The sequence below is a fragment of the Schistocerca cancellata genome, chromosome 8 (assembly GCF_023864275.1).
Source record: "Schistocerca cancellata isolate TAMUIC-IGC-003103 chromosome 8, iqSchCanc2.1, whole genome shotgun sequence".
Lineage (NCBI taxonomy): Eukaryota > Metazoa > Arthropoda > Insecta > Orthoptera > Acrididae > Schistocerca > Schistocerca cancellata.
This window is the reverse complement of record NC_064633.1, coordinates 533,562,882-533,588,419: the sequence shown is the minus strand read 5'-3', so window position 1 is coordinate 533,588,419 and position 25,538 is coordinate 533,562,882. Positions and strand designations below refer to the sequence as shown.

Below are 25,538 nucleotides of genomic sequence, written 5' to 3'. Positions count from 1 at the left end.
GATCTTCCCATCAATGCTTCCTTCTCACAAAAAGACACATTAACATCACTGTTTTTGAATATAATGCACATTCCCTTTTTGTCCATTTGTTTAACAGAGAACGAGCTCCCATCTAGTTCTTTCACCAGAAGCACTTCTGTTAGTCGGATTGATTTACCCCCACATAACTTTTCTGCTTTCATGACATTTCCCTTGCCACTCACTTTAGTAACTTTCCTATCAGCCTGTAGTATCTCCTGGTGACTAGTCATATGATATTCATATGATATGATGCTCCTGAATCCAGAACTCACATTTCCATCAGCACCTCCTCCAGTTTTGATCACCATCATAGCCACTGTTTCATCATTTTTCTTTGCATTTTCACTTGAGTCTTCACTGTCTGGATAATTTTTAGCATTGTTGAGCCTGCACCCATTTGCCCTGTATGCTGATAACTTGGGACCCTTCTGCTCGCTTGGTGCATCCACTCCTTGTTTTTCATGGAAATGTGGGCACTCCTTGGTAATGTGATTTGCTTCACCACAGGAGAAACATAGTCTGTTTCTGCTGGCTGCATTCTTCTCACCTCCTTGGTTTTCTTTACGATATTTATAGTGTCTCTGGCCAAATTTGTGTTTTTTATGACCTCCACCTTATGCTGTGTATGCTTTGGCTTCTTCTTGGTTCTTAATAGACTTCAAATCTGATTCCAGGTGTTTGTCTTCTAATTCTAGTCTGTTGATGACAAGGTATGTGGCCAGTCTGTTTTCATCTCTTTCTAAACTTCTAATGAGTCCTTCATACTTCTACAGACGGTGTCCTAGAAGCATGAAGCCTGCAACTGTTTTGTCATCAAAGGTACAATCCCCTTGCTTCACAAATCTATTGGCAGCCAGTATCTTCATTACACAGTCGTCCACAGTCATATCATCTTCTTTTTTCATATTTACTAAGTCTGTCATCTTGTGTATAGCATAAAGTAGGCCATTATTGCAATGTATTTTTTTCCAGTTCCTTTGTTAGTTTAAGAGTGTCAATCATCTCTAGGTAATGATCTTCAACCAGCAGTACAATGATGGAAAAGGGCTCCCTCATTTTTCTCCACATCCAACTGGTCATAATGTGCTCCAACTCCAGGTTCTATGGCATTCCATGCCTCACAATGTATCAGTGAACAAACACAAATTAACCACGCTAAATAGTTATTGCTGCACAGGTGATCAATATTCACGGATGGTTCCGTCACTTTGAATTGTTTCCTTCATCATCAGCTAAGGTATTGCATTGCATTTTATTTATTGGTCCTGTTGTCTACAAAGTAGCTTATGCATAAGACATTGGACAATTTAAGTTATACGTATACAGCTGAAGTCATTTCTAGGCATAGGTTCAAATAATACACTTTATACGTATGTATTTATATAACACTTTTCATAAATTTAAATATTCTTCAATGGAGTGAATGCAGTGATGCTGTAAATATGACTTTAGAGATTTTCCAAAAGTACTGACCTCAGTAATAACTTTTATGTTTTCAGGAAGTTTGTTATAAAGCTTAACTTCCAAGTGAAAAGTACCTTTCTGGAACAGAGCTGTACTGATTTGAGTTATATGTAAGTTTCTGTTTTGTCTGCTAAAGTGATCATGTATATCACAGTTTTTTTGCAGTCTGTAGTCCTTACCTTTCACATTTATTTTAAAGAATAAAATGGTTTCCATAATGTATGCACATGGTAAAGGAGGAATACCAGATTTCTTAAACAGAGGTTCACAAGAGGCTCTAGACATGCACCCAAAAAAATTCTGGTGCCCTTTTTTGTAGTTTAAAATTGCTATTAGCTGGTTTAGAGTTTCTCCAGAAAGTGACCCCATATCTAAGATGAGAATGAAAGTAGGCATGATATGCATTCATTATTGTTTTCTCACTACAGCATGATTTTAGTGAGCAAAGAAGGTAACATGTTTTGCTCAGTTCTGTGTTGAGATATTCAATATGCTTATCACATTTTACATTACTCTGCAGCCAAAAGTCCTAAAAATTTGGTTTCGATTCTATTACCAAATAGTTGTCATCTGTAGAGACCGATGGGATAAAAGTGCCCTTGTTAGGAGCATTATCGAATTTTAATGCAATCGCTTTTTTTACTGTTTATTACAACCTGATTATTCTGTGCCCATCTGCTAAGTTGTTTTGTGAGCATGTTTACTGACTGCTGTAACTGTTCATTACTGTCTTCTTTTAGTAGAATTGTGGTGTCAACTACCAATTTGATTGTTTTATGTGCATCAACATTTAAGTTTTGATCATACAGAAGGGTCCCATTACTGATCCTTGTGGTAAACCACATTTAATTTGCTTAGTCAGAGAAGTGTTTGGATACAGTTTTTAGTTCGATATTTGTATGCTTGATTCACACTGTCTGCTTACGATTAGTCAGGAACTGATCTAGTTGCTGGACGGACATCGAATACTATATCTTTCAAGCTTTGATAGCGGAATTTAATGATCCACCACATCAAAAGCTTTAGACATGTCAACAAATACTCCTATTGATTCCTGTTTTTTGTCCATCAGGTTTAGGATGGAATTGATGCACTCATAAATACCAGCTGTTGTTGACCTCTTATTTCTGAATCCATGTTGTTCACTACATAGGATGTTGTTTTTATTTGTAAATTTCATTAGTATGTCATACATAACTTTTTCTGATATGTTTGACTTGCAGTAGGAAATTGTATTGGGTCTGTAGTTATTTACATTATCTTTCTCACCTTTTTTATATACTGGAATACCTTTGATGTTTTCAATACATCAGGGAAAGTGAGCAGTCAAATAAGTGTGTGAGTATTTCAATTAGGTTTGATGCACTTTTCTTTAATATTGTTGCAAGTACACTAAAATGCCTGAAGAGTTGGAACTTTTTAGTCAGTTCATTGCTTTACCTACTTCATCTAATGAAACAGAACTGATGTACATCGATCCTCTTCATGCACTTATTTTATATTCTTTTGCCTGGGTGCTCTTATGTAAGTTTGGTTGTAACACATTTTCAGCAACACCTGTGAAAAAATTGTTAAAAGTGTTGGCTACTTCTAAGGGGTTTGTTACTTTTTTATTTTTTTGTGATAGTGTTATATTTTTGCAAGATTGTGCGTATTCTCCAAATTCTTTTTTAAAACACTCCACAAAGCCCTTCATTTATTAGCTGGATTATAAATGTATTTATCATTATGCATTATTTTTGCTGCTTTTATAACTTTTTTTAATGTTATGGAGTATTTTTTGGGGTTACATATTTCATGAATCAGTCTTTTCTTCTGTAATGAAATCCTTATTCTTCTTGTGATCCAGCTGTTTGTTCTAGGGTTCCTCTGTATGGTTACAGTTTTCAGTGGGAATGCAATTTGCAAGAAATGGGTTACTGTGTCAATGAAGGTGTTGAATTTTTCATTTATATCGTTCATTTTGTACACTTCTGAACATTTTTCTTTCTGTAATAAGCTGCTTAAGTAGTTAACATCATCCTGATTATAACTTCTATGAGGCTCTTAGAGACATGTTGATAATAATACTGCCTTTTACTTTTATGCTTAATATTTGAGCAAAATGATCACTAAAATCTGCATTGAAAATTTTTTGTGTAGATTCTTCTTGACTAGAAACTGATCTAGAGCTGTTTGGGAAGTTTCTGTTACTTGCGTAGCAGCTTTTACTTCAGCCTTTATATTATAGGATGTTGGAAGGTTCAAAAGAGCCTCTCTATTTCCACTATTTGTGAGGAAATCGATATTGAAGTCACCACAGATAATCAACTCACAATCCATTTTATTTACTTTATTTAGCAATGACTCCATTTCGTTTAAGAAAAGTTCAAAATTTCCAAATATCGATCAGTAAACTGTAGCAATAACCAGGTTAAACAGAATAATGTTTGTAGCTGCAATTTCATAATCCTTTTCAACATTTGTTCAAGTTAAGTTAGGCAGCATAATAAAATCTACATTTTCCTTTGCGTAAATTGCCACCCCACCCTGCTTGCTGTTTTTCCTGCAGTAGTACGAAGCCAAAATGAATTTGTTTATTTTCGTATTCTGGATTAATTCTGGGTTAAGCAAGTACTCAGAAATGTGTAACACTGAGATATCTTTAAGTTCATTTGTTAACAGTAGATTAATTTCATCAATCTTATTACACAGGGATTGCACATTACGGTGATAAATTTTTAGATAGGGTGTATTCACAATTTGATAGTTGGGAGTCATATTTACAGCAGCTAAGGTAGAACATCAGATACATCATATTCATCAGCTATTGTACCTCATGTTCTTTTTTCATCAAACTCAAACACGCTCACATGTTGTAATTTTTATGTATGCAGCAAGTATTGGCACATGGATATGGGTGGGATACTGATGATAAATGTATTACAGAAAACACATACAAAAAATATAGACAGAATGGTACTACCGTCATACTACATTCTTCTCACAGAGATGTTTTTCACGCCCCACTCGAACTGCACCAAAGAAGCACATCAAAGAAGAGAAGTGTATGCTAGAAACCCTTGGAACCTAATTACAACAAAAAATATAGGAGGGAGGAGGTAGGCACTGCGTTTATTCCATATACAGGCGCACTCTTGGGGAAAATCTCCAGCATTTTGAAGAAACACTGGGTCTGAACTGTGTTTTGTCCTCCGAATAAAACTCGTGCACTGGTGTGGAGCGCCAAAGATGACCTTGGTTTGAGGAAGGCCGGCGTGTACCAGATTCCGTGTCAATGTGGCAAGTCATATATTGGTCAGATGATGCGTACCGTCGAGGATCGATGCCGTGAACACCAGAGGCACACTCAAAAAATCATGCTATGAAGTATGAACGCACGAGGATTCTGGTACAGACGTCGAGATACTGGGACAGCGTTGTTAGAGAGGCCATCGAAATTCGCACCAATGACGACCTCATAAACCGTAACTGTGGCTATAATCTTAGCAAGGCTTGGGAACCAGCAATTGGGTTAATAAAGAGTAAATCGGGCAAACGTATAGTTGTGACGACCACGGCGGACAGAGCCATCACACCGACATCATCTCAGACGCCGTCGCAATCTTTTCCACCGCGCGACTGTGGCGCAGGGCGCGGACGGCGGAGGGAGTGCGCCGTGGGCGGAGGGTATTTAAATTGGCCGCCGCCGCGACCGAACCCAGTTCCCCCTGAGCAGCCATAGCGTACGGATCTCCGTACCGGCACGTTCACAGGAGCTCAGTCCGTCAGTTCACCTGATGATGGCAACATGTATGATCAACGAAATATTGTGCCCATTGGACACTGTAGACCAGCAGTACACCCATGGATATTTTGATTAAAAAATATAGGAGTTTCTGAGATCTGTGAATATTAAGCCAAATGGACAGGAATCAGAAGTGACGAATGACAAACCAAGACAGCAAGAGAAACCAACGTTTATTCAAGAAAAGATGTATCAGTCTTTGGTACCAATCTCTACTATCTGGCAAACCTATACTGAAAAATGGTACAGGCTTTCTTCTATTTACACCACTATCATTAAAAAACAGCCAAGCTTTGCAGCTATCAGCATGTAGAAGGCACTATTGCCTAGTTTGTGGAAAAGAAAAAAATATTTGGAGACTGACAGATGACAAGATGGTAAGTTTGTTCCACAGACACTGTGGACATGCAGAAATGAGTTCATTAACATCAGGCAACTATAAATAAATATTGTTAGCCTGCAGGACAAAGTGCATCACCATATCACAGACAAGGACACTCGAGATGTGCTGCAGTCATAGTCATTCCATAACACCACAAAGAGGAGAAATTGAATTCAGGAGAACAACACAAGATAAAAATCCTTTATTGGTGAAAATGGTCAAAATAAAAAATCACGTGAATGGCTAATTTGTCTGCAACAAATGTAGAGCTCAGGTGCTTTTCATTTCCAGCAAAAAAAGGACTATGTCCTGAGGTATGAAGGACACTGTGTTGAAATACATATGAAGTCAACTGGTGCATATATTTTACGAAAACCATCAATGGTCAAATCTGTCTTTCTTACAGTATACAGCTGTAATCTTATCCTCAGATGGGCATCAAAAGATTTTAGGAACTTTGGAAGAAAAGAGCTTTGTATTAATTAAGTTATTTGAGCAAGTATGCACAGCAATAATTTGTCTGGTCAATGATTCCAAAATTAATTTTTTGATCAATAATGGTAAAGCTGATGAAGCAACCTTGTGTTGCACAAGCTTGAAATTTGTGTGTGTTTGTGTGTTTTTTATTGTGACTATCTATCAGCGCTTTCTCGTTTGGTAAGTGACAGCATCTTTGTTTTTTTTTATATATATTTTTCCCACATGGAATGTTTCCATATATGATAAATAGGGTGAATCAGAACCCCACTGAATAAATTTCAGAGGTGGTAGTATGACACACACACACAAAAGAAAAAAAAAAGAAAAGAAAAAGGTCAGGTAAACTTGGGCTCTAAAGTGTGTACCTTAAGAGCTATGAGCACTTTTTCAGTAAATGAAATGTGTTACACAGTAGCGAAGATGAAGAGGTGCTCGTAGCTCTAAAGGCATGCATTTTAGAGGCTATATTTACTAGACATTTTTTCTTGTTTTGGTCCATACTACCAACATCTGAAATTTTGTCAGTGGAGCTCTTGTTCATCCTATCTGTCCTATGGGGCATGATTTTTTAATCATCCTCTATGCCTTATAGCATATAGTATTCTTATGAAAGTTAATCAGTGGAATATTTATAGAAAAAAGTATTTAAATGGTGACCAACATGAAAAGCAAGAAATGATAACTTTGGTTTTCAAACAGATTGATGAAATATGTTTTAACTAAATAATAAGTGTTTTGGAGTAATCTACTGCAAGAAAGTGAATGAAAGCTATTTAATTTCACTTAACTGTAAATAACTGCAAAGTACTTTAAAGTGAAAAATCTTATAATTCATCTTGGAATGAAAGTGCAAAATCCAGAGATCTTGTGTATTTAGGTGAGCACTATATTAAATACAATCGCTAGTTATCTAAGCAATGCAGTAATCACTACTCGGGGCAGATTTACTTATAACCCAAGACAGACCACATTCAGTGAAGAGGCAAAAATCATGTGTCTCCCTCTGTCCTCATACAATGTGGATCCCTCTTAGCCTAGATTTTGAGTAACCTAACCCTTCACTCCCAACCCATCTGTCAAACATTTCTCAATCAATTCCTCATTCATCCTAGAAAACAAGACCTATTGTTTCCTATCAACAGTGCTGGAAGTGGGCCTCCAAAAGGAAAGTAGTTGCTGGGCTATTTCACACCATTTTAATGCAAGCACTCTGATCTTGGTCTTCCATTCTTATTGTTCCTTATTGGTTGGTTAGTTAGTTAATTTCATGTTCCAGAGATCATTTCTACAATACCTTGTAATGATGAGGAACAAGTCCTAAATATTGCAATTACCCATCTTTCCCTACTGCTAACACCAATTTTTCTGAAAATTTCGAACATCTTGCATTATTTTATATTGTTGAATGCTTTTTCTAGGTTGACAAACCCTATGAATTTATCTTGGTTTTTCTAAATTTTTATTTCCATTATCAAGTGCAACATCAGAACTGCCTCTCAGTTACCTTTACCTTCCCTAAACCCAAACTGATCATCATCTAACAGGTCCTCAATTTTCTTTTCCATTCTTCTGTACATTATTCTTGTCAGCAACTCGATATATGCGCTGTTAAGCTGATTGTGTGATAGTTCTTGTACAAATCTGCCCTTGCTATGTTCAAAATGATGTGAATAACATTAAAATTTGATGGTACATTTCCAGACTAACAGATTCTACAAACCAACTTGAATTTTAGAAATTCCAAAAGAATGTTACCTAAGCCCTCCACCTTATTTGATCACAAGTCTAGCAGAGTTCTGTCAAACAGTGGATCCACTGTGTCTCGCCTATCAGCACCCATTTCTTCTTCTGTCACATCAGACAGCTCTTCTGCCTCATAAAGGCCTTCAATGTACTCTTTGCTACCAGCTCTCTCCTTCAGTGGGATTCTTCTTGCGTTCTTGATGTTGACACCTTTGTTTTAATTTTACTGATGCTTGTTTCAACTCTCCTGCAGTATGCTGAATACATCTTCCCAATGACTATTTCTTTTTCAATTTCTTCCCATTTTTTCTACAGATGTTTTGTCGTGGCTTCCCTGAAATTTCTATTTATTTCATTCCGAACTGACTCATGTTGTATTCCTTTTTTTCCCTGAACATTTTTGCATATCCTTCTTTCCTCAATCAATTACAGAACTTCTTCTGGTTCTTCACTTACCTTTCTTGCACCTTTTCCCTCTCTGTCCCACTTCTGTGAATGATATTTTCAGAGATGTCCATTCCTCATTAACTGAACTACCTTTTGCAGTATCATTGTTGCAATATCTATAGCCCAAGGCAACTTCAAACACATACAATCATCACTCATTACAACAGTATCCCACTTCTTTGTACACTGATTCTTCCAGACAATTTTCTTAAACGTCAGTCTACACTTCATCACTAAATTGGGGTCTGTGTCTATATCTGCTATTTGGTATGCCTCGCAATCTAACATCTGGTTTCAGAATCCCTGTCTGATCATGGCATAATTCAGCTGGAATCTTCTCATGTCTTCAGTCCTTTTCCAAATATACATCCTCCTCTTGTGATTTATTTATTATTACTAATTGTAATTTATTGCAGAACTCAGTTAGTATTTTAGGTCTCTCATTCCTGCTACTAAGGTCTTATTCACCCATAATTCTGTCTTCTATCCCTTCCCCTACTACAATGTTCCACTCACCCATGATTATTAAATTTTCTTATTCTTTTACACAGCTAACTACACATTTAAGATTCTCATATACTTTCTCTCTCTCTTCATCTTCTGCCTGTAAAGCCGGCTATTACTGTTTGCTGTTAACTCTGATTCTGTCATTGAGTTGTTCATTCTTGCTACATAATAAATCCCACTCCCGTTACACCATTTTTTGCTGTTATTGATACTACTCTATATTCGATCGACCACATATTCTTCCCCTTTTTCCACTTCAGTTCACTGACTTCCACTATATCTAGACTGAGCATTTGTTCTTTCCTTTTCGGATTTTCTAGCTTGCCTGCCACATTCAGACTTCTAACATTCCATGCTCCAACTCATACAGTATTACTATATTGTTGGTTCTTCAATCTTTTGCTCATGTGATCACCTCCCACTTGACAGTCCCCTCTCAGAGATCCAAATGGGGGACAAATCTTTTGGGAATGGAATATCATCAAGAAACTTTGGCAATTACAGGACATATGTCATGGATATGTAATGAAACAGTTCTGAATCTCATTTTGGAGTACATGATAAATGACTTTTAATGAATTACTCGATACACAGCTTCGAATACACTTTTCAATACACGATATTGAATATTGCACTTTCTTATGACCACATTTCACATTTATGAAAAGGATAGATTGCCACTGCCATAAAGAGGGCACACTGAGTTACAGGCAATCACAAAAAAGACTGTTCCCATTGAGCTTACAGCCACAGTCTTTTTCAGAAAAGAAAGGAAAACACAAACACCTTCATACAAACAGGCACACCTAATGCACACATGATCATTATCTCTGTCCGCTCTGGCCAGACTTATCTAATTAACTGGTTACATGAGTTGATGTGTCTTTAGCTGATATTCCCAAAAAAATCAGCAGCAATATACTATAATCTATATTTCTGCAAAAGTAAGATAATTTTCTGTTGAGCTAATGAGCTAGTTACATTATAATAAACACTGTGTGTCCTTAATGCATTCCCATTGCCTTCTGTGTCCTCGTGCCATCGATCATGCTGATTCTTCTGCCTTTCTTGGCTGTACAGAACGGGGGTGACCTTTTATAACAGAAGTCTACAGCTGCCACTGCTCATGATTTTTAATCAAAATATAAGCAGTGACTATGTTCAAACCTGGGCCTCAGTACGTTTCAATCACTAGTCAAATATGCTACCCCTAATCCATGGTAAAAATGAAAAAAAATGAGTTTCTGTTTAAACCTAACTACACCTATTTTAGAAAATAGAATTAAAATACCCACAGGGCGCTGGGTGCTCTCTTTGCCGTCCGTGCCCGCCTGGCACTGCTTGTAATGTGTTGTCTCTTCCCCAGTGCTCCCTCGGACATCCGCGCCCGACTTGGTCGCCATCTGTGGCAGCTCTCTGAGGCCTGTCCTGTGTCGGGCGTTCCGTTCATGGTCCACGCCCGACAGGTGCTACTCCTGAGGTTTTGGCCCCTCCCTAGTGCTCCTGCAGACGTCCGCGCCTGGCTCGTCCACCATCTGTGGTCGTGGCAGCTGTCTGGGGCCGGACCCGCGTTTGGCGTTCTGTTCACGGTCCGCGCCCACCTGGCGCTGCTTGTAAGGTGTTGTCTCTTCTCCGGTGCTCCCTCGGATGTCTGCTCCTGACTTGGTCTCCATCTCTGGCAGCTCTCTGAGGCCCGTCCTTTGTTGGGAGCTCCTTTCGTGGTCTGCACCCGCCTGGTGCTGTTCCTGAGGTGTTGGCACTTCCCTGGTGCTCCGACGGTCGTCCATGCTTGGCTTGTCCATCATCCGCGCTCATGGCAGCTGTCAGAGGCCTGTCTTGCGTCGGCAGCTGGGTTCGCAGTTCATGCCCGCCTGGCACTGCTCCTGCGGTGTTACTACTTCTTGAGGAGTTTCTTGGTTCATTTCGTTGGGCCCTGATAAGCTCCAGAGCCGGACTCCATGCCAAGCTGAGCTGGTAACTGCTGTCTCGGTTTATTAGGTTGTCTGTGATTGTGATCTTGATGAACTCCTTTATGACACTGCCCCAAAATCTTGGCGTCTGTGTCACAATTTTGGTGATGTTGTAGTCCATTGAGTGGCTGAGGTCCAGACAGTGCTCTGCTATGGCAGATTTTGTTGCCTGTCTGAGTCTGGTGGCCTCTGGTGTTCTTTGCACCTGACGTCCACCGTACTGGTTGTCTGGCCAATGGTGACTTTCCACACTGGCACGGGATGTTGTAAATGCCTGGTTTACGTAGCCCCAGGTCGTCCTTCACACTCCCTAGCATTGTCCCAATTTTGGAGGATGGACAGAAGACACTCATTATATCATATTTTGAATGAATTCTGCTGATCTTTGCAGAAATAGGTCCAGCATATGGTAGGTATGCCACCTTCCTCGCCTCCTCTGGCTCCTCTTCTGTACACTGTGATTGGCTGGTAGTACGAAGTGCCCTTTGGATGTCTGTGGAGGAGTATCCATTTCTGCTGAACACCAGCTGTAGATGTTCTATCTCCACAGATATCCAAAGGGCACTTCATACTACCAGCCAATCACAGTGTACAGAAGAGGAGCCAGAGGAGGCGAGGAAGGTGGCATACCTACCATATGCTGGACCTATTTCTGCAAAGATCAGCAGAATTCATTCAAAATATGATATAACGAGTGTCTTCTGTCCATCCTCCAAAATTGGGACAATGCTAGGGAGTGTGAAGGACGACCTGGGGCTACGTAAACCAGGCATTTACAACATCCCGTGCCAGTGTGGAAAGTCATAGATTGGCCAGACAACCAGGACGGTGGACGTCAGGTGCAAAGATCACAGGAGGCACACCAGAAATGGACAGGCAACAAAATCTGCCATAGCGGAGCACTGTCTGGAGCTCGGCCACTCAATGGACTACAACAACACCAAAATTGTGACACAGACGCCAAGATTTTGGGACAGTGTCATAAAGGAGTCCATCGAGATCAACGTCACAGACAACCTAATAAACCGAGACAGCGGTTACCAGCTCAGCTTGGCGTGGAGTCTGGCTCTGGAGCTTATCAGGGCCCAACGAAATGAACCAAGAAACTCCTCAAGAAGTAGTAACACCGCAGGAGCAGCGCCAGGCGGGCATGAACTGCGAACACAACTCCCGATGCAGGACGGGCCTCTGACAGCCGCCACGACTGCAGATGATGGACGAGCCGAGCATGGATGACCAACGGAGCACCAACACCTCAGGAGCAGTGCCAGGCGGGCGCAGACCACAAATGGAGCACCCAACAAAGGACGGGCCTCAGAGAGCTGCCAGAGATGGAGACCAAGTCAGGAGCGGATGTCCAAAGGAGCACCGGGAAAGAGACAACACCTTACAAGCAGCGCCAGGTGGGCGCGGACCGTGAACAGAGGCCCTGACGGGAGACAGGCCTCAGACAGCTGCCACAACTGCAGATGGTGGATGAGGCAGGTGCAGACGTCCATCAGAGCACCAGGGAAGTGCCAACACCTCAGGAGCAGCACCAAGCGGGCGCGGACCACGATCAGAACACCAAACGCTGGTACGGCCCCAGACAGCTGCCATGACCACAGATGGTGGACGAGCTGGGCGTTTAAGTCTGTAGGAGCAGTAGGGAGGGGCCAAAACCTCAGGAGTAGCACCTAGTGGGTGCAGACCACGAACGGAACGCCCAACACAGGACAGGCCTCAGAGAGCTGCCACAAATGGCGACCAAGTCGAGTGTGGACGTCCGAGGGAGCACCAGGGAAGAGACAACACATTACAAGCAGTGCCAGGTGGGCGCAGACAGCAAAGAGAGCACGCAGCGCCCTGTGGGCATAAATACTGGAGAAGATCCTCCAATACGGCAGTCTTAGGTAGCACCCGAAGAAGGTAACGAGTTACGTGGCCGAAATATTGTGCCAGAGCGACACAAACATTCGGCAGTAGACCCGATTATTCCACATGTCAAGATCTCGTCTGGAAAACCTGAAGAGTTACATCAGAATTAAAATACTTTGAAGAAGAAGGAAACAACAACTATGTTTCTCAGTTTCAGTATCTATGTTCTAAATCTCTTTTCACCAAGTCAGCAGCTGTCTGTGAAAATGCAACATGGATTACTGCAAATTTGGTCTCAAGAAATAAATTCTGAAATTACTACATTGACTGCCACTCATTTTGTAACACTCCAAATGAATTTACATCCCAAATAACAGTACGAACTCATTTAATTTCTTAAGGTCTAATCTCTTTCCCTTTGCCTTTCCTTTCAATGCAATGGTAGTGTTGCCTCTCCTTTCCCTCTTAAGTTCTGCATCAATATACCTCCTATGTATCTCTATAGCATCTGTCTCCTTTTTATTATTTTATTGTTATTTATTCATCTTCCTTCTATTTTCATATTTTTTCTGTTTTTTATCTTTTATTTCGTTCCCACAATTTCCACCATCATATCAGTGAGCATCAGTTCATTACAGTCATTCTGGTAATTGATAATCTTGTTTACCCACCTATAGCTTTTGAATACTTTCTTATACTTGAATACATCCTTACCCAGAGTATGGAAGACTTTTCCGTGCCTCTAAAACCTTTACCTTTCTTTTTTATTTCCTCCTCTTTCTATTTTCCTTTTTCAGTGATGAAGAAATGTCTAAAAATTCAGAAACTAGAGATTCAATGAGATTTGTACAAGTCTGTCCTGTTCCACGTCTTCTTATTTCACTATATGTCAGTAGCACTTCTTTTCTGTGTAAAATATTGTGCTAATATAGATTTTTTTTTCAATTTAAGAAGTGCATAATTATATATCAAACTAAAAATAACACTTAAAAGTGCAAACATACCACAAAAAATTCATGGTTTATAAATCAAACAACAATATTACAAATAAACTTACCTCTTCTGATGTATCTGAGGCAGGGCTTTCACTGAGAACATCAATTTTACCGCCAGCTGTTCGTTTGCTATCAGCAGTTGGAGAATTATGCTTGACCGTCCAGGTTTTAGGTGTCATTTTATCTCTGCTGGGAGTCACTCCATCCTCCTTTCCTTCTAACAATGGACTAAAGCAAAAATTGTCATTCTGTGAGCAGTACTCTTGACTTGAACTTGATGAACATTCATCGTCAGATTTAGTTTTTGAATATTCTGGTGGCGATTCATTTTCTTTATTGCTTACTGACTGTCTTTCTTCAATTGTGTGTAGAAAATTCTCTGCCAGCATGAAGTGTCCATGTCCTTTGTTTGTACCATCCTTCTTCCTTTCATCATTTTCAATTTCATTTTCTTCTAAAGTATACTTGTCAGTATTACAATATAGATGAGAATCTGAGATTTTCATTTCTTCAGGTGTTGACTGCTGTTTTTGCAAAAATTCCTTGTAGAAGTTACTAAATTTTGGTATGCTGCTTTCTTGTTCAGTACTATCTGTTTCCATTGGAGACTCATGTGCAAGAGATGTGGAAGCACAAGAAGTATCTGATGTCGCATTTTGGAAATGATGCCTACAACAATATATGTATAATGATTACAAAGAATTGAGAAGTTATATTCCAGACAAGGACTATCCAAACAGCTTTCTATCTAATCTAGTACAATCTCATATAATCATGGCACATGCAACAGTTTGCTTAAAATTAAATGACAATGAAAACTTTGACAAAAACTTGAATTTCAAAGATCACAATGAATTTAGTAACCAAAACTATACTCTACACAACAGCAAATCATAAATTTCCTTCAGCATACTCTAGTGCTCGAAAATTGCATAACTATTATGTCATGAAAGAGTGCCATACAGTACAAGTTCCATCTCAGTACTGTTAATGAGTTGCACAAATAATATGATGCTGGGCAAATTCTTGATGAGCCAAGTTTCACCTTCCTATTGGTACCTCATATCACTTTCATATAGGCAACATTATGTTATTTGGCCTTTCTTCACCACAGCACAATTTTCAGATCCTCTGGAAAATGGCTTCAGCATAAAAGCCAAAACCAGTCATGTACGAAAATAAAGAACATTTTATCAAACTGGAGCAGTTACTCATTAATTCAGTACACAGCTGCAGAGCAGCAGTACTCTCCAAACATGGAGAAACTGATAATTACTGATCTGTCTATTTGATATCTTTATCCTCAATCAATAAAAAATGGAACATGACAGACAGACTACTAAACTGTCTGAATAAATATAGTCTCCTAAATGAAACACAATTCAGTTTCTGAAGTAGTATGATCAGCTATAATAAGTTTACAAGATCGGTACTAGATGCACTAGTCAAGAATGACTGCATCATAGGCAAATTTTTATATTTATCTGAAGCCTTAGACACTGTTGAAATGTTTAATGAAACTTTTTCATTTAGAACCACATGTAACAAAATTATTACAGTAGTAAACTTCAATGGATAGCTCTGGGTATAAAAACTGCTAATTTCAGGAAGAGGTAACTCCTCAATGAATTGAAATAATAAAAAGAGGTATTTTACTGAGTATGTTAGACGTTATAAAGCTATATTTGAAAAAGTTGTGAAGAGAGCCAAACAAATGGACAAACAAGAAGTTCATTTCATAACCTAAAAGTAAGACAAAAACAGTACAGTCCACCATAGTTAGGCATTTGAGTCAGCTGTAATGAAATTTCTAGGATTAAGAAAAGGATAGATTTCCGATGTTGAGTTGCAGACAGGCACAACAAAAAGACTGCTATACATATGTGCTTTCATCTTTCTTCTAAGATAGAAAACACACACACAAGCACAACTCAAACACACATGACTGCTGTCTCTGACCAATGAGGCCGGACTGCCAGCAACTGTGCCTGACAGGAGAAGCAATCAGGGTGGTGTGTTCATGGGGTGAGGATGGGGAGGAATAGCAGGGTAGTGGTGGGGGAGAGCAGAGTTCTACTTGTGGGAGCATGCAGGGACTTGGTGGGAACAGGGGAGGGCTGCTAGGTGCAATCAGGAGGGTTTTTTTGGGAGGGGGGGGGGGGGTGTGGAGGGGAGGGGTGGAGGAGGAGAATTGAAAAGGAGAGAAATAGAGGAGGAGGGAGGGAAAGTGAGACTAGTAGGTGTGTTGGTGGAAAGAAGGCTGTGTAGCGCTGGAGTGGTAGTAGGGAAGGGGGTGAATGACAGGGACTAGCAAAGGTAGAGGCCAGGGGAGTTAGTTACAAGAACATAAAAGGTGGAGGCCAGGAGAGTTAATTAAGAGAACATAAGATATATTGCAGAGAGAGTTCCCTCCTGCACATTTCATAAAAGCAGCTATTGGTAGGAAAGATCCAGATGGTGCAGGCTGTGAAGCAGTCATTGAAGCGAAGCCTGTTGTGCTGTGCAGCATGTTCATGTTCAGTAACTGCGTGGTCCAGTTGTTTCTTGACCAAAGTTTGTAGGCAGCCATTCCAGCTGGCAGACAGCTTGTTGGTTGTCATGTCCCACATAGAACATAGCACAGTGGGTAGCTTAGTCTGTAGCTCACGTGAATGCTTTCACTGGTAGCCCTGCCTTTGATGAGATAGGTGATGTTTGTGACCAGACTCAAGTAGGTGGTGGTGGGAGGCTGTATGGGACAGGTCTTGCATCTAAGTCTATTGCAGGGACAAGAGCAATGAGACAAGAGGCTGGGAATAGGACTGGTGTAGGGACGTCAAGGATATTGCGTAGGTTTGGTGGGTGGTGGAATACCACTGTGGAAGAAGTGAGAAGGATATTGGGTAGGATACTCCTCATTTCAGAGCATGATGACAGGTAGTTGAACACAACTGCAGCTGATTACTGCACCTCCACAGTTGGCATAGCATGGTACCAGGTGGGTACTGATTGCTGTAGATGGATTGTTTGTAGGTGATGCCATCAGAGGAGAAGTAATTGTGGGTGAGGATATTGTTGGTCACAGTGACCAAGAAGGAGGTCGTGGGTTTGGAGTCAGTCAGCTATTGGGAAATGTAATATTCAATAGTGGCAAGGTCGTGGGCATTGGGAATGGCTGTGCAGAGAGAGGTGGCATCAACAGTGATGCAAGGGCAGCTTGTGGTAAAGGAACTGCAGTGAGTCATCAGAGGAAATTGTTGGTGTCATTTATATAGGATGGTATGTTATCATTAATAAGCTTGTGGTGTTGGTCCACAAAAGCAAAAATTCTCACTGTGGAGGTGCAGTAATCAGCCACAATGGTGTGCACTGGGTGATTGGGTTTACGGACTGTTATGGAGTATGTTGAAGGTAGGAGTATAGGGAGTGGTAGGGGTGAAGAAAGGTGTAGCCTCAGGGGAGACATTTTGGACTGTGTATATACATAACAGACATTACACCTGTTCCAGTTTTTCACCTAGCAACAAAATGACACACTTGTTAGATTTAATGAGAAAAGTGTCTCGGGTGGGATTAATAAGGGAAATGCACAGAAAATCAGAGAAATAGAGTATTTTAATGCACGACCTGTGTTTGAACACATAACATTCATCTTCTGCATTAGTGAAAAACATCCATGTTACCATGTACATTCTAAATGATATGACATGTTTATGACAGTACTACATGGTTCAAATACTGCCTACTGAATTTGCATAACAGAATGTGATGGAGTATTTAATTTCTTATTATGTACATGAAAATAATTAGAAATTAAATACTCACTAACACAGATTAATATGCATCATTTGAGTCATGTAGTACTGTTGTAAACATGTCAAATCATTCAGCATGTTAAGTGCAAATACGGAAGAATCACTGCAGAAGACAAATGTTATGTGGACAAAAACAGGTAATATGTTAGGATACTTTATTTCTCTCATTTCTCTAACATTTCTCTCAGTAATCCCACCTGAGACACGTTTCTCATTAAACTGATTATTGTGAATGTAGATGAAATTCTATTGATTAATATATCCCTAACCTAAATGTAACATGATACAATAGTTGTTATATACACTACAGAAACTGTAACAAATGTCACAGTTTTACTGTGAAATACATAATGCACACTAGATTAAGTTCTATAGCTTGTAACTTCTGAAAATTCTCAAAAATATTTGTTTATTCATGTATGACTGCACTGAAATTTCAGGTGGACAATTTTTGAATGAAGAAAATACAGCCAAAATTATGTTGCTTGTTGTTGTTGTGGTCTTCAGTCTGAAGACTGGTTTGATGCATCTCTCAGTGCCAATGTATGCTCTTCATCGCTCTTCATCTCTACATAACTACCACAAGCTAAATCCATTTGAACCTTCTTACTGCATTTAAGCATTGGTCTCCCTCTACAATTTTTACCAGCCACACTTATTTCCTTTATCAAATTGATAATTTCTTTACGCCTCAGGATGTGTTCTGTCAATTGACCCCTTATTTTAGTGAAGTTGTGAGTTGTGATATAAATTTCTCTTTTTTTCTCAATTCAGTTCCATACCTCCTATCATGTTATTCAATCCACCCATCTAATATTCAGCATTCTTCAATACCACCACATTACAAAAGGTTCTGTTTTCTTCTTGTGTGAATTTCATATCACCTTCGTTTCACTTACATACATAGTTGCACTCCAGAAAAATATCGACAGAAAAGACTTCTTAACACTTAAATTAATATTAGATGTGATAAAATTCCTTTTTTCCAGAAATGATTTTCTTGCCACTGTCAGTCTGCATTTTATATCTTCCCTACTTTGGCCATCATCAATCATTTTCCAAAACTTATGTACTATTTTTAGAGTCTAATTTCGTAATCTAACTCCCTGAGCATCACCTGATTTTATTTGACTACATTCCATTACCTTTGTTTTACTTCTATTGATGTTCACCTTATAATTCCTTTTCAAGAAACTATCTACTCTATCTGCCTGCTCTTCCAAGTTCTTAAACAACCCTGATAGAATTACTATGTCATCGGCAAACTGCAAAGTTTTTATTCCTTCTCCCCGAACTTTAATTCCCTTTCCAAATTCCTCCTTGGTTTCTCACACAGCTTACTCAATGCACAGATCAAATAACATAAGGGATAGGCTACAATCATCTCACTCTCAAAACTAGCTTCTCTTTCACATCCTTCAAGTCTTTATAACTGCAGTCTGTTCCCTGTACAAGTTGTAAGTAACCTTTCTGTCTCTGTATACTGACAAATCTGAGTCGCAGAAAGGCACAACAAAAAGACCGTTGGAAAGTTAGCTTTCAGTCTACAAGGCCTTTGTCAAAAATAGACAATGTACAATTGACAACATTCGTGTCGGTGGAAAATATAGCATAGATGCAGAGTTGCAGATAGGCACAGTAAGAAGACTTTTACACTGCCATTGTGGCTTCAGCTGCCAGAGGCTGCAGTCATGTGTGTGTGAGTTGCATTTGCGTGTGCGTGTGTGTGTGTGTGTGCGTGTGTGTGTGTGTGAATTTATGTGTTTGTTATCTATTTTTAACAAAGGCCTTATTGGCCGAAAGTTTATATTGCAACATTCTACTCTAGTTTACTCTTGGTTTTGGCAGTTCACATTGCCACTATAGTAAGGCCAAGTTGGCTCATGTAACAAGGCCAGATCAGTCATTGAACCAGTGGTTGACCCTACAACTACTGAAAAGGCTGCTTCCCCTCTCCAGGTTCCATATGTTAGTCTGGCTTCTTGACAGATACCCCTCCATTGTGGCTGCTCCTACAGTATGGCTGTCAGTATCACTGAAGCACACAAGCCACCCCACCTCACCAAGATCCATTGTTAATGGGGGAGCCAAAATTGTATCGGCCACAAATTGAAATTACAAATGATGCTACAGTACTGAAAGTAATGAATGCATTAATGAATAAATTATATACTTTGAGAGTTACTGCCACTGTAAAGATGCCCATTTATGTGTGCTTCACAATGAATTCAGTTACATACCCATACATTGAATTAAATTTCTTTTGCATTTCCTCCACTATAGGATGATTCCTTGGAGTATGACTACGTCTGTGTACCACATTCTTGTAGTAGTCATAAGGACTGCTCCTGGAAGTGCAGAAATTCTGTCATAAAGTTAATTAAAAAGTAAGTTACAAGATATCACATGCACACACAAAAATAAAAAAAGTTGCTCTTACTCACATAAGACTCTATGGTGTGGCCTAACTCATAGCAGATATAGACTTCAGGGATTTATTCGTGACATAAAGGCATTGCAGAAAGTTCATATTTATATGGGTCCAAACATCCTTTGTTAGGAAGGTATGAAACAAATTCCCAATAGTGGCTCCTAGTTGTGTAATTTACCTCGATTATACATCTACATCCATACTCTGCTAACCCCCGTCACGTGCATGGCAGTGGGTAAGTCCCATTGAACCGGTTATTAGGGTGTCTTCCCATTCCATTCACATATGGAGTGAGGGGAAAAATACTCGTTTGAATACCTCTGTGTTTGCTGTAATTATTCTAGTTATGTCCTCACAATCCCTGTGTGAAAAATGTGTAGGGGTGTGGTGTATTCATAGAGTCATCATTTAAAGTCAGTTCTTGAAACTTTGTTAGTAGACTTTTTCAAGATAGTTTATGTCTGTCTTCAAGAGCCTACCAGTTCAGTTTCTTCAGTGTCTCTATACCACTTTCCCATGGGTCAGACCGATCTGTGACCATTCCTGCTACCCTTATCTGCATACGTTCAGTATCCCATACTAGTCTTATTTGGTACAGACCCCACACACTTGAGCAATATTCTGGAACACACATTGCTTACAAATCACACGAGTGATTTGTAAGCAATTTCCTTTGTATACTGATTGCACTTCCCCAGTATTCTAACAGTAAACCAAAGTCTATGATCTGCTTTACCCACAACTAAACCTGTGTGATTATCCATTTCATATCCTTACAAAGTGTTACAATCAGGCATTTGTATGAGTTGGCTGATTCCAACGGCAACTCATTGATATTGTAGTCATATGAGATTATGTTTTTTCATTTTGTGAAGAGCACAATTTTACATTTCTGAACATTTAAAGCAAGCTGTTGATCTGTGCACCCCATTGACATCTTATCAAGATCTGACTGAATACTTATGCAGCCTCTTTCAGACAGTACTTCATTATAGATAACTGTATCATTTTCAAACAGTCTGAGGTTCCATTAATATTGTCTTCAATGTCATTAATATACAATATGAACAGCAAGGGTCCCAACACACTTCCCTGCAGCACATGAAATTATTTCTACATATTATGATGACTCTCCATCCAAGACAACATACTGTGTTGAAGTGTTACATTCCGTTTAGGCAAACATTTCACACCCCTTGTGTAGTACAAGGAAAGCTGATCATGACAGAATAATATTAAGTAGGGAGTCAGTCACGGAACTTCTACTGTGCACAGGCGTTCATGTGTGTGTGTGTGTGTGTGTTGTGTGTGTGTGTGTGTGTGTGTGTGTATTTGTGCGAGCGCACACACACGCACATGTGCAGACACTAAATGGGAAGCGTGAAATATGAGAAAACGGCGAGAGGTAGTGACAATTAAATGGCTTTACCTGCAGTGGGCAGGGCCGTTTCCGTTTTGGCATCGCGGCTTGGCGGTGGCTTGACCATCAAAGAGCAGCCACACTCTCCAAGAATGAAAACAGAAGACAAGATGGCTTTGTGACAAATTAAATATATAGTAATCTTGATTGTCATGTTGAGCCTTTGAGGCATATCTCATATGTAAATCTGTCTTCTACTCAAATTCTCAAGTAACTCTAATGGTCTGTACACCCATTCAAGGAAATATATGTTTGTGAAAGGAAAATAGTGGACATGCTTTTTCGTGACATGAGTGGAAGTTATCTTCTTTTGCTCCAATGCAGAATGTGAAGAAGTCAAGCATTTCTTCATCTACACATGGGACTTCAGTGGCACTGATTATCAGAACCTCTACTTTAAGAGAATCAACAAGGGCGACTGGATAAAAAAAAAGGGTCACATGTTACATTGGAGTGACAGATCTCATGAAGCGTTCTGACTCAGCTTCAACTACAAGGAGCAAGCCAGCAGCTACATAAAACCATAATCCAACAACAAAAACATTTCATATGGTTATCAGTGAAGAGGACACGAAGTGTTGAAGCAAAAGGAAGGAACTATAGATTTACAAAATCTTGAAATTCAACGAGTGGTAAAGCACAATATTTCCAAGAACAACCAGAATTAAACGGAGAAGAACATTTCGAATCCTGACATCGTCGAGGACGCAGTAGTAGTGGAGCAACGATGCAATGATGCTGCTGTGCGATCAGTGCAGTCCACCAATCACTATGTTCCAGACACTATCTGCACCGGGCGGTGCAAATAATCGCAGTACATGGCCACATACACGCAGTTGCATCGGCTATGTAACAGGAGATGCAGTTCATTGGATAGAGTGAGCTGTTCACAAAACAGAGAAATCCACTTTGAATTTTTTTGTCTAGACAGTGACACATTGTTTCATTGTTATCACATTAACAAAACTGTGCAGTAAAGGAGGGTACATAATAAAGAATATTTGCATTATATGCCAGTCATTACAACAAAAATGGCCACAAAGGCTCCAGAATGGTTTAAAGGTTTATGGCAGCAACTGTCTGATGAAATGAATTCTAATTTTAAGAAATTATCTGACAAAGTAGTTTCAACAAATAAGGAACTGTCTGACTTTAGGAATCAGTTATCTAATATTAAGAAGGAATTACCTGACAAAGTAGATTCTAATATCAAGGTACTATCAGACAAAGTAGATTCTGATATTAAGGCATTATCTGACAGAGTAGATTCTAATATTAAGGAACTATCGGACAAAATAGAGTCTAAAAGTAAAATACTGGTTGTCAAGGAAAAAAAATAGGAAAGAAGAACTAAAATTAGAGATAACAGAACATGTCAAACAGGAAATAGAAACTAAATTAACTAACACTACAAGTACTTTGCCCAGTTGCCTCAAGAGTTGAAGAATCGCCTAATACTAACACCTTTTCTAAGAATGAACTTTATTCCATTAAACAAGCAAATACCAATAGAGAAATGCATTGTTTGCAAGAGTATTTCCAACAAACAACAACGCCTATTAAATGATAATGGCCCACAATTTATTAGCCATAATTTTAAGGAATTCTTGACTTGGGAAGGGGTAAGACAAGTAACTATATCCAAGCATAGTCCACACACTTAACCCTTGTGAATATATTATGAAGGAAGATTGTGTAAAACACACTGTTCTACAAGGCAGACTGCCTGGGTACAATTAGAGCTGGAATTTCAAGTAATCCTTAATGAATTACTCCATGTGTCAAGAGGACTATCTCCTGCAGAAAATATGAATAAAGCCCTTATATGAGATTCCTTGTTAAAATTGTTTACAAGACGAATTCACCAGCAATTAACTTGGAATGGTTGTAAGAGTAGGTACAAGAGAATTTGATTACATAGGCACAAAAAAAGAGACAGAACTGTTAAGGCTATTGTACCAAACTTTCAAATAAATGATTTGGTGTCATTATAGGATTTTCATTACAGCTTCAATTTAAAGAAGGAAATGAGCGAATGTCTTCAGTGTTGCATTGGACCTTTTAAAGTTCAGAATATACTCCACCCAAAGGTAGTATATATAATAAACCCTGATACAGGGCAATATCCAATATACATATGATTAAAAGATTTAAGGCCCCAGGTGAGTTTGCACCCTTTGTGAATTCGGTAGATTGACAACCACTGGTGTCTGGGTTCAATTTTTTTGTATTTCTATCTTAGTTTTCTCGGAGACAGTTTCTATCTTCCTTGACTATTCTATTATCTTTTATTTCTATTATACCTTCTACTACTACTACTTCTTCCAGAAATATTACTAAAATTATGACCCCAACAGCTCTACATGTAGCATCTAGAATTTATTCAATAATAATTGCATCAGTATGTTTATGAAGACAGAAATGGGCTTAGTTAATAAACTTCAATATAAATTAATATTTCAAGGAAGTGACAGATGTTAGTCACACCATACGTTGTAGGGGAGAAGAGCCCAGGTAGGAGATGGAAGGCAAGACAGACTGACAGTGTGCTAATATGCATAGCCAAATAAGAAGCAAGATCTTAATAAGAGAACAAGAAGGTTTGATAACTAGTAATCTTTGTACTATCAAAATCTATTAATTATTAGAAAGTAAAGGATAAGCTGTATGTATCAGCAAGTAGAAGCAAGATACATAATAAGCATGAGAAGTATACGTACGAAGTGATGTTAGATATGTTTTACAAAAAAAAAGGAAAAAGGAAGAAGAAGTTAGAAGATATGAGTTAAGATAGTTAGATAGAGCGCAATCAGTTAATGTCAGCAGAAAGCAATTATGGGAGAAACTTCTCATAGTAAAATAAGGCTAGTTCTGTGTTTACTGATAAAGTTAAGATGGGGCATGCCCAAACAGCGAATGAGGTGTAGAAGAGGAAAAGAGTAGGCAGATCCATAGGAGGAACGGCCTATACCTTAGCCAGGTGAATCCGTGGCAGGAATGACCTGCACCATTTAATGTAGGTAGGAGAGAGGCAAGGTTAGCCAGATCCACAGAAGGGACCCACAGAAGGTGTGGTCTATACCTTGATCAGGTGAATCCATCCTGTACCACATTTAATTTTAGGGAAACAAGGGAATACCCACATTTATAATGGTATAAAGGTTTGACACAGTGACCGCCCTTAAAAGGAGTGTAAGTGCAGTGAATACAGAAGTATGAAGCTGTATAATGACTGGTGGTCACGATGCAAAAGTTTTCTCCAAATTAGTTCTATAATCAAATAGACTTACCTGATAGTAGAGACAACAACAGTTGAAGCAGCCTACATTGAGGGTTTATACATAAGATGATGTGACTTACCAAACGAAAGTGCTGGCAGGTCAATAGACACACAAACAAACACAAACATACACACAAAATTCAAGCTTTCGCAACAAACGGTTGCTTCATCAGGAAAGAGGGAAGGAGAGGGAAAGACGAAAGGATGTGGGTTTTAAGGGAGAGGGTAAGGAGTCATTCCAATCTCGGGAGCGGAAAGACTTGCCTTAGGGGGAAAAAAGGACAGGTATACACTCGCACACACACACATATCCATCCGCACATACACAGACACAAGCAGACATTTGTAAAGGCAAAGAGTTTGGGCAGAGATTTCAGTTGAGGCGGAAGTACAGAGGCAAAGATGTTGTTGAAAGACAGGTGAGGTATGAGCGGCAGCAAATTGAAATTAGAAATTAGCAGAGATTGAGGCCTGGCGGATAACGAGAAGAGAGGATATTCTGAAGGGCAAGTTCCCATCTCCGGAGTTCTGACAGGTTGGTTGTTAGTGGGAAGTATCCAGATAACCTGGATGGTGTAACACTGTGCCAAGATGTGCTGGCCGTGCACTAAATGTTACACTTTCCACCTTCTAATACCATGTCACCCTCACACCATCCCCACAACGACCCCATTAAGTTTTATTTACATTCCCTCTGCAAACATGCCTTCGCCCTAGCCAGATTACACTCCCATATTTTATTTTCTCAGGCTTGTCTGACATTTGGCATTACCCCCAAAGGCCTCACACTTAAAGTTCCCATCTCTGGCTGTAACCCTTCTTTCCATCAGTCCCTATACCAGTTCCAAACTGAACAATCCATTGCCTTCACCCACCTAATCCTTCACCTACACATCAACTCAGCCAATGAACACACCCATCAACTCCTATCCTTAATAAAAGTCCTCAGTCTTTCCTCTC

General features: G+C 39.4%; 1 protein-coding gene across 1 annotated transcript in view; it reads right to left on the bottom strand.

Annotated features, from left to right (window-relative positions):
- Window positions 1-25,538, bottom strand: part of LOC126095673 (uncharacterized) — an 89,633-nt gene that overhangs the window by 4,579 nt on the left and 59,516 nt on the right. The window contains exons 3-4 of the mRNA XM_049910431.1: window positions 19,688-19,795; window positions 13,716-14,322 (exon numbers count right to left, since the gene is read on the bottom strand). Coding sequence (XP_049766388.1) covers window positions 13,716-14,322; window positions 19,688-19,795 — 715 coding nt within the window. The remainder of the gene's footprint in view (window positions 1-13,715; window positions 14,323-19,687; window positions 19,796-25,538) is intronic.